This window comes from Thamnophis elegans, chromosome 1 (genome assembly GCF_009769535.1).
Source record: "Thamnophis elegans isolate rThaEle1 chromosome 1, rThaEle1.pri, whole genome shotgun sequence".
Taxonomy (NCBI): Eukaryota; Metazoa; Chordata; class Lepidosauria; order Squamata; family Colubridae; genus Thamnophis; species Thamnophis elegans.
The window spans coordinates 49,042,150-49,057,976 of NC_045541.1; the positions used below are offsets into that span (position 1 = coordinate 49,042,150).

Sequence of the window (15,827 nt, forward strand, 5' to 3'; positions counted from 1 at the left end):
AAGGAAGGAAGGAAGGAATTGATTGGCTGCATAAGCACAAAACAAGAAGACTTAATTCTGGAGAACGTTTGCCATTCTATATCTATGCAATGTCTGTGTGATATTATGTAAAATACAAGAGTCTGCAAGATATCAGAATTGAAAAATGTAGGCCAGTGCTATGAACCTATAAGAACACATCTTGGATTCCATGTATCTTTTCTTCTAAGGATTTCATTCTAAGTCAGTAAATATCTTTTACTACCTGGAAGGTAGCGTTTATTCTATATGGCTACATTTATAAATATAATAAAAATTGGTGCAAAGCATGTAGAAATATGTAATTCAACTGACACTGTAATTACAGTGTTTACAGCATAACTTAACCTTGCCGTCTGTTGAAGTTTATTTAATTTTAGAAACAAATACTTTCTCTATTTCTCCCTGTTTTTCTTCTGAAATAATGCATAAATTGTAGAAGAATATAAAAATTAGCTTCAGAAATGATTTCTTGGTAATGAGTATGAAAATATTAACTAATTACAATACTTGTCATTCTTTTTTACCCATCATAGATTTATATATTTGAAAATAACATATATTACCAGCCTGATGTAAAGAGCAGCTCTTTGAGATTGACATCTTCTGGGAAGGAAGGGATTGTTTTTAATGGAATTGCAGACTGGTTATACGAAGGTAAATTGCACAATAAAAATTGCTATATGAATGCAAAACAGCTTATCCTTGCTCAACTTTGAAGAGAAAAAAAAAACATTATTGTGGGATAAGCATTTTCAATATTTCTTGGGAATGTGGTAGCCCAGGTATATTTTACACTCTTAGGGAAATCAATACCAAAGTAGAAACAACATTTTTTGGAGATGTTTCGTTATTTTCAGGGAAGGTTCTTTGGTGCAATGGTTGAGAAATGGAGATTTCCTTACAATGAATTCTGAGGAATTGGATAGTAGTTTGATGTTTCCTTGGAAACACTGGTTGATTTTAAACAAATCATTGAGATTAATAAAGAGAACAAGATCCCATCCTTAGACTTTCTCATAACTAAGTTGAATGATGATAATCTGCAAATCCAACTTTACAGAAAATCTATCCATATAGAACAAAACATATACTATCATAAAAGCCACCACAGAAAGCATAACATCAGCTGCATATGAACAATTGTCAACAGAGCAAAAAAAAAAATACAGCTCACCAGCACCCTCACAACAGGTGGACTCAAGAATCTCTCTCAATATGAACAATGATCCTACTTCAAATGTCCTTTAAAATGCACTATGACTATAAAATATGGAAATCCCAATTATGCATGTTTTTTTTTTACCTCAAGAGAAATAACTTGCATGGGGAAGATAAGGGAAATATTTTTTAGTTAGTATTCTATAAATTCTTTTTTTTTTCCAGTGGAGTGTAGAAGTGCAGCTAAATAATTTTGAAGTGTGAATTTCAGAGAAAAGTGAAGTATTCAATTTAGTTTAAAATAGAGGACACCATCCTTTGTAGTTTCCTTTTTTTTCTTTTATGTTTCTAAGAGCAAAATGTTTAGATAAAATTGATGTATCAAACATCCTTCCATGGAAATCTAAATGTTTCTGTGTTTTCCTGAAAATAAGACAGAGTCTTATTTTCTTTTGACTCTGAAATAAGTGCTTGGGCTTATTTTCGGGGAGGTCTTATTATTTTTGAGGTGCAAGAGGCGGGGAGTGTGGTCACCTCATGGCTGCTGCTGTGTTGCAATATTTTCGGGGAGGGCTTATTTTGGGGGAAGGGCCTATTTTAGCACACTTGCTCAAATGCCCAATTGGGCTTATTATCCGGGGAGGTCTTATTGTCAGGAAAATAGGGTAATATTTACTAGTAAATCTGATAAAAATGCTAATTTCATGGGTTTATTTATTTTTTCCTCAGAGGAGCTGCTTCATTCGCACATTACTCACTGGTGGTCACCTGATGGAGAGAGGCTGGCATTCCTTATGATAAATGACTCATTAGTACCAAATATGCTTATTCCTTGGTTTACTGGATCTTTGTATCCCAAAGGAAAACTGTATCCATATCCAAAGGTAAGGAAATTGAGTAATACTTTCTTATTATTAATGCATGCTTTATTTAATTGCTCCCTTACCCACAATTACTTGGAGAAAACAGTCATTGGAGTTGAAGAGAACAACTCTATTAAGGTAGCTAAAAATAAAAGATTTAAGCATTTTTTTTATTACCAGATATAATTACAGACTTCCTAGTCCCAGGAGACTTATGTGAATGTTTTTGTGAATTAATGAACTAATGTAGTCTCTTTTTTTGTCACCTGTTCAACGTAAGATCAGGTTAAGGCATGAGATGAATGGCAAACAAATTTAACAAATAAATTAACAAACAAACAAACAAATAAATAACTTAAATAAATTATTAAATAAATAATTCCAGTTCTTCTCTCTGGTTAAGATTTAGCTGACCTTAGGCTATTTACCTCTTCTATTATGTCAAATAACCACTGTAAGATGTAGAATATACTAACAATGCTTTACCTCCAGGCAAAGCTACCTTTTACTATGCTATGAACACCACTTTGCAAATTATACCTAAAACCATATCAGACATAAAACCATCTCAGGTATGCGGTCATCACATCTAGAATATATTATTGCAATGAGCTTTATCTGAGACTGCTTTTGTAGACGGCAGCTGGTGTGTAATAAGCAATTAGCTGGTAAGTAACAGCCACCATAATTACTTAACATCAGTGCTTTAGGCCCTGCATTAGTTATCAGAAGGCTTCTCAGCACAATTCAAGGAGTTAATTATTACTAATAATTCATTCATGTATTATATTTCCTGGGGTGCACAATGGGAATATAATAAGTTGAACTTTTCTGCTGGAAAGTAGACAGTCCAGGTTCAAAACCCAAGCATTGCATGACAGGATGAGCTCCTATTACTTGGTTCAGCTCCTGACAATCCAGCAGTTCAAAAACATGAAAATGCAAGTAGCTAGTGAATGCTGTCAGTTTGTGTAGGACTTCTTATTGGTTTTATAGTTTGTTTTTATTGTTTTATTGTAACATATTACCATAAACTTCTAGAACTTTTGCTGGACTGTGGCAGTCCACAGGAATAGTAAAATAAAGAAACTATTTAAAAACATTAAAGAACCTGTGAAAGTTAGAATTGAACATGTAGTTTAGCATGAATTCAGGTCAGGATGAAGTATGCATGAACTTGTTAAATCAGTCTGTTTTCCGTCCCCAGCATGGTTTCTTTTTTATTGTTGTTTTTACTTATCATTTTTTTGTTTTTAACCTTTACATTCCACCCAGTGTAATTTGGTCAGTGGGCAACATTAGAAATTGAATGAATATATTTTAAAAACTAAATAATGTATTACTCTGAACTAGGGTCTCTTTGACAATTATATTTATTAAATTTGATTTTTTTAAAATATGAAATTGTTATACAGATAACTTTACAGCATGTAAAATTAAATGTACATCAGTGGATATTTTTCATATGTTTTTGCTAGGAGTAGAATTAATTCTACAGCTCTTCTATTACTTTATTTCAAATTGAACAGTACAAAAAGAAACACAGAACAAAGATTGAATTAAGATTCAATTAAACTTATGATAAAGAAATTATAAAAGTCTACCATAATTTATTACACAGTGAACAGATTTATATTGTTAATAAATTGTAACCTTTATTTAATTTTTTTGTTCATTTTAGATTCATCTTAATTATTAAGCAAATTATATATAATATAGACTAAGACTTTATGTGTTGCAATGTTTTATTTCACTAGGCAGGTTTAGTAGTTTATTTATGACTACTTTTATAATTATTTTTACTCCTTATAAAAGCATCATCCCTTTTTTGTATTTTATACAGTTATTTGTATTCACAAGGAAAAAAGGAAAATAAAATAAGTGTGCAGGAATTTAGGTCTTATTGTATATGCCAATGCATGGCCATCAAATTAGGATCACTCAATACTCTGTCATAGAATATCAATGAGATATCTATGTGACTTGTATTTAAATATTCCATTCATATTTCATCAATACTGAAATGTTTTTATTTTTAAAAGGCAGGTGAACTGAATCCAGTAGTCAAGCTTTATGTTGTCAATCTATATGGGCCAACACATACATTGGAACTCATGCCACCAGACAGTTTTAAATCAAGGTAAGCAGGTTAGAAGTTGATATTTAACCTACTAAACTATAACTATATTCCAAAGAGCCAGCTTGGTGTAGTGCTTAAGGCACTAAAAGGAAAGGAGATGGCAAATTCTAGTTCTGCCTTAGACATGAAGCCAATTGGGTGGCCTTGGTGGCCAATCGTTCTCTCTCAGCCCTCAGAAAACACAATGCCAAACAAGTTATGAAAATCTTGCCAAGAAAACTGCAAGAACCAGTTCAGGCAATCACCATGAATCAACACTGTCTTGAAGGGCTACGAGCAAAACGTTAAAAAAAAAGAGATGGGGATGGAGGTTAACTCTAGCTATAGAAAACCAAGCCTTGCATACAAATGCATACAAAGTTTGAACTGAGAAGACAGCAATAGATAGCAAATGTTGCCTCTGCAAAGAAGCTGAAGAAAGACTGGACCATTTAATTAGTTGTTGCAAGAAGACCACATGGATTGACTACAAACAATGACAAATAATGACATGACAAATTAGCAACAATGTCACATTGGAATATCTTCAAGAAATATATATTTGTCTGAAAGCAAAAATTAGTGGGGTCACAAAATAGGCAAGGTAATAGAAAATAAAGAAGTTAAAGTGCTATGGGACTTTACAAACAAACAAGTACCAGACTTAACAACTGTCAATAAGAAGGACGAAAAAATAATAATCTGGATAGCAGATGTTGCTATACTTGGAGACAGCAGAATAAAAAAGAAAAAAAAAATGGGAGAGGGGTCACAAAATACAAACATCTGAAAATTAGAAATAGAATGTAACAAATAAAGCTAAGATAGTACCAGTACTAATAAGGCACCTTAGGTGTAATCCCAAAATATCTGGAGAACCACTTGAACACTATTAGTATTGACAAAATCCCCATCAGTCAATTGCAAAATGCCAATTTACCTGGAACAGCTTACATCCTTGCAACCAGTACTTTCAGTACCATCAACAGTGATATCTGCCTAGATGCTTAGGAAGAATTCAATAGATGGATAAATATGCCAAATCCTGGCTAATCATGTGGCTGACTATAAAATGACATAATAATAATCTGGGTTTTTTTAAATCTTATAGATTGATTTAAGGTAATAGATTGAAAATGTTATTGTAGAATTGAACTATTAATTTTTTTTATAAAGTAATTGACATTGTTTTCATAAAAGATATACAAAGAGAAGAGAATCTTCCTTACAAAATATTTATTTGTTCATGCAGACAGAAAGAGAAGTAGCATTATCGGATTAAATTTGACAAGATTTTAGGTTTAGGCTTGCAACAATGAATGGAAAAGATTAGAACTTCAGAAAGCCTCTCTAGATATCACATTCAAAGTTCCAAACACTATAATCACTGAGTTAAAGCGGCCTGTTACTTTTCTCACTAAAAGAATGCTTGATTCTGAAAACTGACCATTTCTTTAAATGAATTGAATTTCAAATTAAAATTAAACAAAAGCATCAATAAAAGAAATACAAGATAGGGAAATTCTCTGAATTTCAAAGAATCTAGAATGAACTTTTGCTGATTGGGATGGAGAATAAGAATTTAAATATTTGTTCATAGAGAATGAGATGAGATACAGGATGAAAATATTGTTTATTGTATTTTAACAAATGGCAATTAAAGTTGTTAATATTCACCAGGATGGATTCTTTCTTTCTTTTTGTTCCCTTTTTTCTTTGCACATTCAATTTTTATCTTTTCATTTTTGTAGTTTGTATTAGTTTGATGTATATGTGTTATTTTCAATAAAATGATTACAAAAATTATTTTTTAAATTAGATCTTAATACATGCAAATGTTAGATTATACAGGAGTGAGTTCTAAATCATCAAATTAAAAATACATTGTATCCTATAGTGAATTTTCCAAGCAGTAAGCAAAACCCCCAAATATTATATATCTAAATAGATAACAGGTCTATTTTTCTTTTTTTTTAATTGTGGGTTTGTGCAAGCTTACTAAAAAAAAAATCATGTATTTGATACATTCTCTTTGAGTTGCAAATGGTTTTAAGCAATCATCCAGCTGTCATATCACAAAGCTTGAGTATGTGCATTCCTGGAAAATCAATTTTAATTTTACCTATGAAAGTATTGTATAATGCCCTAGTTACGGAAAATTGGAATTGGACATGATAAACGAAAAGCATTGAAAAATATTTTAAAAATCCAAGACATAGGTTATATTTTCTCTTTCTTTTACCCACTCCAGAACAAATTGAGGTTTGTTGACCCTTTATTTTATACACATTGAAATAAGTCCATAGTCTGCAGCAATATATTTCTGATATGCTTGATGTTTTTTACTATTTGTGTTCAGATGACACAGTGTCAGCTATTAAAGAAAAATAAAGAGAAGGGCATGTAGAAACAGTGTTCTGATAAACGAACATATCCAGCAGAAGAACTCTATGTTAACTGGTGTTGCCATTCCCAAGCTGTAATCAAACAGAAATTTTTATACAAACAGAAATGGAAAAGGTAATACTTTCTCCATTACTTCATCTAGAAATGCCTACAAGGATAACTCCCTAAAGAGGCAACTGGATTTTCTGGTTTTCATTTGAAGAAGTTTCACTTCTCATCCAAGAAACTTCTTCAGCTCTTCAAAGAAAAACCAGAAAGTCCAGCTGCCTTTTGAAAAAAAACACTTTTGGGGCAACCATGACCCGAATGACTGAGAACCTCCATAGACATCAAGAATAAGCATCATGACAAGCTTGAAAAATTGATATGTGGTTTAGATGAAACATCAGAAAAATTCAAAATCAAGAATATTGGCAAAGTAATTGTCTCCTAACTTGCTGAATGTAAACATGAAAGACAAAGGGCCCTCCTTTGATATCCTTTTGAGATCAAGTCTTGATTGCTAAGATCTATAGTATTTTATCTCCAAAGATAATTATAAAGATGATGAATTCTATGTATTGGTAGAATTCCACCAACAAACAACTTCTATTTACATAAATTCTTTTTATATTAGTATCAAATGTGATACTTTAATTTTGTTCATATAAATCATATTATAAACACTTTTACAATTTATTATATTTTGTTAACCAGATAATACTCAAGAGAAATTACACAATTTTTAGAAGAGCATGAAGCTATTTACAAAAGTAGTGTAAAGGAGTATGATAAATGACAACAAAGGATGAATATAAGAACTCCCAAAAGTGATTTTTCAAGAGCCAACTGTATGTTCTGGTTTTTCTTTTGAAGACATTTTGCTTAGAAGCTTCTTGGATGAGAAGCGAAACATCTTCAAAAGAAAAACCAGAAAGCTCAGTTCCCTCTCGAAAAAACACTTTTGGGACAACCATGACCTGGATGACTGAGAATCTCTATAGATGAATGCAAGAAGTGTTCGATAAACATCTACTTAACCTTGGAAAGGAAGAGAGGAAGAGAAAGAAAAAAATATTATTCTGATTTGTTTTTTATATATAAGAGGGAACAATTCTATTATAAACCTAGTAAGTTTTCAAGATTCTGTTATTATATCCCATAACAATAAAGTAAAATTCTCATAGCCCTTCCAGTTGTCTATTCCTGGCCAGCTTTGAAAAGCTGACATCATGCTTGAAAGTGTCAGTACTTTATAAAATAACATTTTGGATGAAATGCTCATTTGATATTTGAGGCATCCCATTGTCTGAAAGATGAGTTGCTGAACATGATTACAGCATCAACGGCAAGTGATTATATATATAAAACAAACCTGCACAATGATGTGGTACGTCTAACATAGAAATTGTGACAAAATTTCGCTCAGCTAGAAGACACTCAAAACACTTCTGTCCAACCAATGTTATTCTCATCGAAGTTTGTCAGAGAACTTTGGAGGACTTCAGGATCAATTTTTGACTATAACAACCCAAATGAATTGTTTATAGTGGGTTGGACAACAGAATTGCTTTTCCTTTCAGTCTGCAGAAAGGAGGAATAACCAGTTGGTCTGTGCCTTTCATTGAGAGCAATAATCAATTACTGTACAATTACCAGATCTTCATTCAAATATTAGACCTTTTGATGATTCCGAAAGGAGAGTTACAGCAAATTACCTCATGGCGAGATGCGCGGCAAACACATTTAATAAACAAATAAAATTCACAAGCTAAATCAATGTAAATGACTCTGGGTGGCTTACAATATTGATGGAAGATTGAAAAAGTTGAGACACCGAGGAAAGAATATGGAAAGTTTCACAGCCTCTCTACATCCTTATACCCCACTCTGTGGATACCTTAGATACCAACACTGGGGAAGCCATACAAATAAGAGCAGGTTTTTGTCCACAGCAGAAAAACAGAGGAGAAAACACAGTTTGTTTCTACTGTGGAGCATCTAACCAAGACTTGCATTACTAAAGTACAGATCCCTGAATCAGTTATTAAGTGCCACAACTGTGGACTGTGTAGCAAGTTAATGCTGAAATCCTTCCAGAGTATTATCTTTGGAGATCCTCAAAGATTTCCCTCCCAAGATCTCAACAGAGAGTCTAAGGCAGTGAAAAGTTCAGACAACAGCAAAAAAGCATATTTTGCTTTTGTTACTCTTTGTACACTCTCATACTTAAAAATACAACTCTCCACTCTTCTAGATTCAGGTGCACAGCTAATGTCAGAGATAAGATAATACTGCAGTTTAAACTGCTGACAAAGAGAAATGTTTATTTATTTGTGAAAACAACTGACAGGCAAGCACTTTGACCTGCTTTTATCGTACAATGTATAATGCTTTTACAATGGATAATAAATGATCCTACAGAATTATTTCCATTCCATTTTATCACAACCTATTTACATGCTTCATTGATTGGGCTCAAAGTAATGATCCAGATGTTCACTGGCAGCAAGGGCCAATCAAAAGTGTGAGCAGTATAATTTGCATTTGTTCCTACTCTTGCCTTCTTTGAAGACAGTTCTGGAAATCCTCTTCCTTACCAGAAAAATAAATAGAGTTTGGTGATGTTTGGGGGAACAGGGAAATAACCTTCCTTCTCTCTTTCTTTATTATAATAATTTTACTAAATGTTACAGTTAAAAAACTGCAAAAAAGAAAAGAAAAAAGAGAAAGTGCAGAAGAACAGAAAAAATAATTTAGGAAGAAAAATATTTAAAAAGTACAAACAAGAAAAAGAATAGAAATACATAAGTGACTTCCCCATTTGTCAAAATCAATATCAATAATTTTAACAACACTTTATGTTAAAATACAACCATGTCTTCTTCCCGTGTCTCAATTCTTATCTATAAACAGATCCTTGAAATCTCATGACTCAATCCTGGTCAGTAAAAGTCTATTATTGTAATAATCACCAGAAATAACAATATAGCTATTTTCACTTTGATCAAATAAATCCAGTTTATGACCCTTCCGTCTACTTCTAAAAATCTTGATCTTTAACCTCTTCAAATAATTTCCTAGAGTTTGTTTTCCTTTCATTTTTTTCTTTACCCCTTTTCACAAAATTCTTCAAAACTTAAACACATCATTTTTGTAACTCAAAATAATATAGCTATCCAAATTGCTTTTTTCGGTTTGCTATTTATATAACCCTTTTAATTATTAAGACATCAGCCAGTTTCATTTGTATATCAAGTTTAATATCTTTATCCATATTAGTCTTGAAACTTGTTATTTTTAAATCCACTTTCAGATTAAATTCAATTTTGTCTGATAAAATGTGTTCCTATTCCAAAATATCTTTTAAGATATTCTACCTATAGCATGAAAAGTGGCTGGGTGACTTTGGACTGATTATTATATTTCAGCCCATGTTGTCTGTCTTGGGCATCAAACTGGTGGGTGAATTCATGCTGTACCAGTGGATAAAGTTAGAGTTGATCTGTAAAAAATAAAAAGTAGACCCTACATTTGCAGGAAAAATATATAATGGCATACTCTTTTCAGATTAATTTCTGGATCCATTGCTTACAAGTTCACCAATATCTCTAGTGTTAAAATATTTTGCTCCATTCTAAGTTAGTAAATCAAATTTAAGCATTTTTCTCTTTTAACTGTAATCTTTAGTTCCATCTGGTTCCCTCTAGTGTCCAACATTCAAATTCCCATCCTATCGTTTTTTCTTTTAAGAATTCAAAACAACAGCATTTTCCCTCGAGTGTCATGATCCAAGATTCAAACAACTCTGATGTTGAAGAAGAGGCTCCAACAGAACCTGTAGAGTGTCAGCCTTAGGAGACATTGAGCCTCATCAAACCCAGGAACAGGTGGAAGAGTCAGATGGTTTTGATGACATCAGACCTCCCAGCCCCTACATCTGGTGAGTAAAGTGAAGAGCAGAGCAACATCATTCCTTTAGGCTTCCTGCCAAGCATGGCAGTCAATCTCTTGATTAAAAACAGCTGGCTAGAGCCTGATTTAAGAAACAGCTCTGATCAATGATCCCTCATGAAAGCAACTGTCTGATCTCCAGCTCTTGCATAATGTTCCTGCTCATGTAAGAAACCTTAAACCTCTGACTTTTGGATTGACTGACAACCTTGACCTAGCTTTTGGAATTTTGGACTGATTCTGGACTATTCTTCTGTGTGCTCTTATTTGAAAGAAATTCATTCAGGCAAGCATCTGAGACTTTGTTTTGGTTTGCATGCTATTATCTCCTGGCCTTCAGTAGAGTGAGAGATATAGCAGCAATGTTTGAGTCAGTAATTGAAACCAGAAGCAGTACAATGAGAAGGATTTTTATTAATTTCAAAATTTTATTTTAAATTCATTTAAACCCTTACTCTTATAACTCTACCAGTTCATTTATTTTAATCATCTTTTGCTGTTTATTCTTAAAAAAACATTTTATGTTCTTAAATTTATTTTTGAAACTTCTTTCACTAGGAATTAAAGGAAACTCATCCAGTGCATATTATAAGGCTTGTTCTCCTAATAGCTGAAAAGCAGTTAAAAACTGTTTCCAAACGTGATTAAGAAATGAGGCTCAGTAGAACTTTATGTCCATACAGGCTACATTGTGGCTATTAATTTGATGGAAATGTCTTAACTCCCAGACACTCAACTCATCAGCCAACTGCATAAACCTAATTTTCTACAGTTTACTCATGAGTAGCTGTCCAGAGTACAAGAGGGTAATCTCAGAATATCTTCTTTATCCAGAGAGATTTGGCCAGCCAGAAGTTGCCATCTGTCCACTGATCTCACCACAATGCCATCTTTGCTCCTTTCGAGACAACTAGTTCACCATGAATCCTCACTGGAAGTCACAATTACCCTGCCTCCTCACCAAGCATGTAACTACACAATTAACTTGAAGTCAGGAGCCCAGATTCCAACTAAGAGACACTATCTTATGTCTATTCAAGAACCGACCAGCTTACAAGAGCTTCTGGATGACAATTTGAAGAAGGAATTCATTTCCCCTTGTACAGTTCCAGCATCTATACCTAAGTATTTTGTATCTAAGAAAAAATAATTCCTTGAAGACTATTCATGATGTAGATTTCTGAACTCTGTGACAATTAGAAACCACTACCCTCTACCTCTTATTTCAGAACTGAACAACCTTCAGAAAGCACATATTTTCATCAATTTGAAAGACACTTCCATTTTGAAAGAGGGCCATTGGATTTTTAACTGCCTTTGGTACCAGGCATGGGAAATTGGAATTCACAATAGTGCTATTTTGATTGAATAATTGTCCTGCTGTCTCTCCATGTTCATCAATGAAATATTTTCTGATTTTTTTGTCAAATGCTATACCTGGACGGCATACTGATGTTTTTAGAGCATCCATTTTTACACAAGATTTGTATTACAAGTGACTTATAGAGACTCCTCAAACACAATATTTTTACATTTTCAAGGTGGAAATGTGTTTTTGATGTTTCCAAATGGACTATTTATGTTATTAGATCTCTATAAAGGAAAGACAAATTGATCCTGCAAAAGTACAGTCCATGCTCTTATAGCAACTATCTAGAAGTATGAAATATGTCCACTATTTTTAAGAGCTTTGCAAATTTGTACAGTAGAAAATATTCTCCATGATTTTGCATGATGCACAAGACTGTTAGCTGCTAAAAAAAAAGGTACAGAGCTTCAAATTGTCTCAAATTACATCTTTGAGTCTTTAGACATCCTGTCCCCACTGATCCTTTTGTTTCACATCAGAAAGACACATGTGGAAAGATCTTCTGCTTTATGCATTTTATTATAAATTGCTTTTCTCAGAGGAAAAGGAACTATGGCATTTTCAATAAAGACTTGCTTATGACCAATCAGCATTCCAATATGGCAGACATTTCTTGGAAGGAATAAACCAGTTCATATACATCTGAAGAATATGGAACACTTATAGAAAGCACAATCCATCTTTCTTACAAGATCGGGTGGATTTATTTTTCTCCATTTCAAATGTGATATCACTTATATTTCTGGATCTAAAAAAACAAATCTCAAAAATTTTATCACAAAAATCTGGATATGATCTTCCATGCTCAACCCACTCGATCACAGTCTGTAAGCCAAACACCCCTTCCCTGAGTATATATCTTCTGGAAAAGATTATGGGGAGGGAAATAAGCAGTACATCTGTTGGATCAGCTTATTTGCAACAATAAGATTCATATTTCATATAGACAATCTCCAGAGAACCACAAACTGATTTATTCTCTGTGACTTATGTAAACTATTTCATAAACATCATATTCTTCTTCCCTCAAGGACAACTCTACCATGATAATCAAATTGCTAGACCCCATAGAGGAGTGTTTAAAAGTTTTCATCAGGCACTCAGTGTTCTGATGCTGAAGAATGAGAGCAGATATCAAGAAAAATGTCTGTTGCCAGACCAAGACTGCCCTTGTACAGTCAGCCAATTTACTTCAGCCACCTTCTTCCCTATCTGAATCTTGGAATTCTATTTCAATGGATTATGTTAGTCACGCTCCTCCTCAACAGGGTTACACAAGTATTTTGGTGACAGTAGATTTATGTACCAAAATGGTTTATTGTATTCCTTGCAAAAGCCTTCCATTAGCTCAGACACTTTCCAAAACATGTTTTTAGGTAGAAGGAATTAATCAGTCACATGTTCTTGGATTACAACTTTCAATTTATAGCCAATTGATAAAAAAACCTTGCAGCTTCCAAACATTGTGTCAAATCAATGATTGGAAAACATGAATCAATTATAACAATATGTGAAGTACTATATCTCATATCAGCAGGACAATAGGACTGAAAGGTTGCAAAATTCCCCCCTAACATTCAGTACATTCCTCAATAGGGATGCCTTTCAGGCAATTTATAGTTATTGCCTCCACATCTTGCCCCTCTATCTTGAGCTCTAGCAACCACTATTTCTATCAGACTTTCTACAGGAAAGAGAGAGACTGCTCTCAGCTCCGCTCCAAAGAACACTTAGATTCGGCCAAGGCTGCAAATAAGTGTGCTGTAAATGCTATATGTCAAGCAGATACCAAGACTGCAATGGGAGATTTGGTGAGACTTTCTAAGTTTTACATTGCACATATCAAAAGTTGGATTCAAGGGTTTTTTTAGGTGGGGGGTGTCCTTTTAAACAACAAATTAATAGCAGTAGCAATAGCAATAGCAGTTAGACTTATATACCACTTCATAGGGCTTTCAGCCCTCTCTAAGTGGTTTACAGAGTCAGCATATTGCCCCCAACAATCCGGGTCCCCATTTTACCCAACTCGGAAGGATGGAAGGCTGAGTCAACCCTGAGCCGGTGAGATTTGAACAGCTGAACTGCTGAACTGCAGTCAGCTGAAGTAGCCTGCAGTGCTGCATTTAACCACTGCGCCACTGCGGTTCTCTAACTCATTGGTTTCTTCCTATTCAATAAAGATTCACCCAGTCTTCTATTATTATTGCTTATTAGCTGATAACCCAGCATTGTCTGGGTATTTATTAATAGGGGGGAAATGTCCGGACCAAACGTAATTTTTAATGTTGGATTTTCCTCCTTACCAGAGGGAGCCCCCTTGTGGAGTACTGTGCCATCATTACCATGGCAACTCCACTGTGCTGTACAGTAGAATCCATTTTAAGGCAGTACAGTAGAAACCATTTGAAGGTACAACAGGTTGTATGGTAACAGAACACATACTCCAAGAGGTGTTAGGGGTGTCTTACCCCCCATAGTATTTGTTTCCAGAGAGTAAGTCATCTGTGTACCAAGTTTGGTTGAAATTGCTTGAGGTGTTCCAGAGTTATGCTGGAACACACAAAGACACAGACACACACACACACACACACACCTCTTTAATTCCTGGTCCTAATCTTTTCTCAGGCTGTCTCCTATTCAGTACCAAGAAGAGAAGGGGGGAAAACCCTTCCCTATCAATTTATAAGATTTCAGAGTTGTCCTATACTTTATTCCAACACTGGAAGAGAATAACTGTTTCTCAGAACAAAGCAAAATAAAAATATTGGTGTTATACATTTTTTTCAAAGAGTTGTATAATGAGCCATTTCTTTCCCATATTCATAATGGCTGCTTTGAAACAGTATGCAGGCAAGCGTAGCCAGGAGCAACTTCTGAAGCAGTTTTGCTCTCCTTTTACAGGGATGCTTTTTACACTCTCTATTTTTTAAACTTTGAAGTATTTGTGTTACCATAGAAACTGCCAATATTCCTCAGCTGATCTACACTGGTCAACTGATGAGGTAGGACTGGGAAGGGCCTTTGTGTGAAAGAGGTATGTGCAACAATGAAAGGCAATGAGATACCTAAGCAATTGTTGTCCCACACAATTTTAAACAGTGTTTCTGCTTGCTCTAATATAGATGTTCCAAGAAACTTGAATTTTAGGCAAAAGTCTCTTTCTCCCACACACAGGCATAAATAAACAAAACAGTTGAATTAAGTGTTATGTTCGATGCACCAAATGACAGTGTGAAGGTGATGTCTAAACATGAAATTGATCCAATACAATGGTAAGATATTTTTAAGATTAATTGGAGTATAACAAGTATCTGTGTTTTTATAATAATAATAGAAATCCCTTTTCTTTTTAGAGTTTAGTATCTGCTTATTTTACTAAGCATGTGTCAAATATTAGTCAATAAGATAAAGGGTTGGTTTCTTTTTTGATAAGACTCCAAAATTTATAAGAAATAAAAAGAAAAGTATCACAATACAGGTAGTTAAGTGAGTTTCATCCCATTTTACAACTTTTATGCCACAATTGTTAAGCGAATCACTGCAGTTGTTAAGCAAATCTGATTTCTCCAATTGACTTTGCTTGTCAGAAGCTGACTGGAAAGGTTACAAATGGTGACCACAAGATCCTGGGATACTACAGCTGGTAACTTCATAATTTACCAAGCAACCAAAATGTTATCACATGACCAGTCATAAGTCACTTTTTTTAGTGCCACTGTAACTTTGAACCGATACTAAATGAATGGCTGCAAGTCAAGATTACCTATAAACAATAATAGTGCTTGCAGCCATCAAACTGAAATATAGATAGTCCTCAGCATACGACTGCAATTGAGCCAAAAATTTATGTTGCTAAATGAGAAATTTGTTAAGTGACTTTTGCCCCATTTTACAACTTTTCTTGCCACATTTGTTAAGTGAATCACTGCAGTTGTTAAATTAGCAACATGGTTGTTAA

At 33.9% G+C, this 15,827-nt stretch overlaps 1 protein-coding gene across 1 annotated transcript in view; it reads left to right on the forward strand.

Moving 5' to 3' along the window:
* Positions 1–15,827, forward strand: part of DPP10 (dipeptidyl peptidase like 10) — a 196,258-nt gene that overhangs the window by 118,084 nt on the left and 62,347 nt on the right. The window contains 3 exon segments of the mRNA XM_032235619.1: positions 555–675; positions 1,909–2,063; positions 4,085–4,182. Coding sequence (XP_032091510.1) covers positions 555–675; positions 1,909–2,063; positions 4,085–4,182 — 374 coding nt within the window.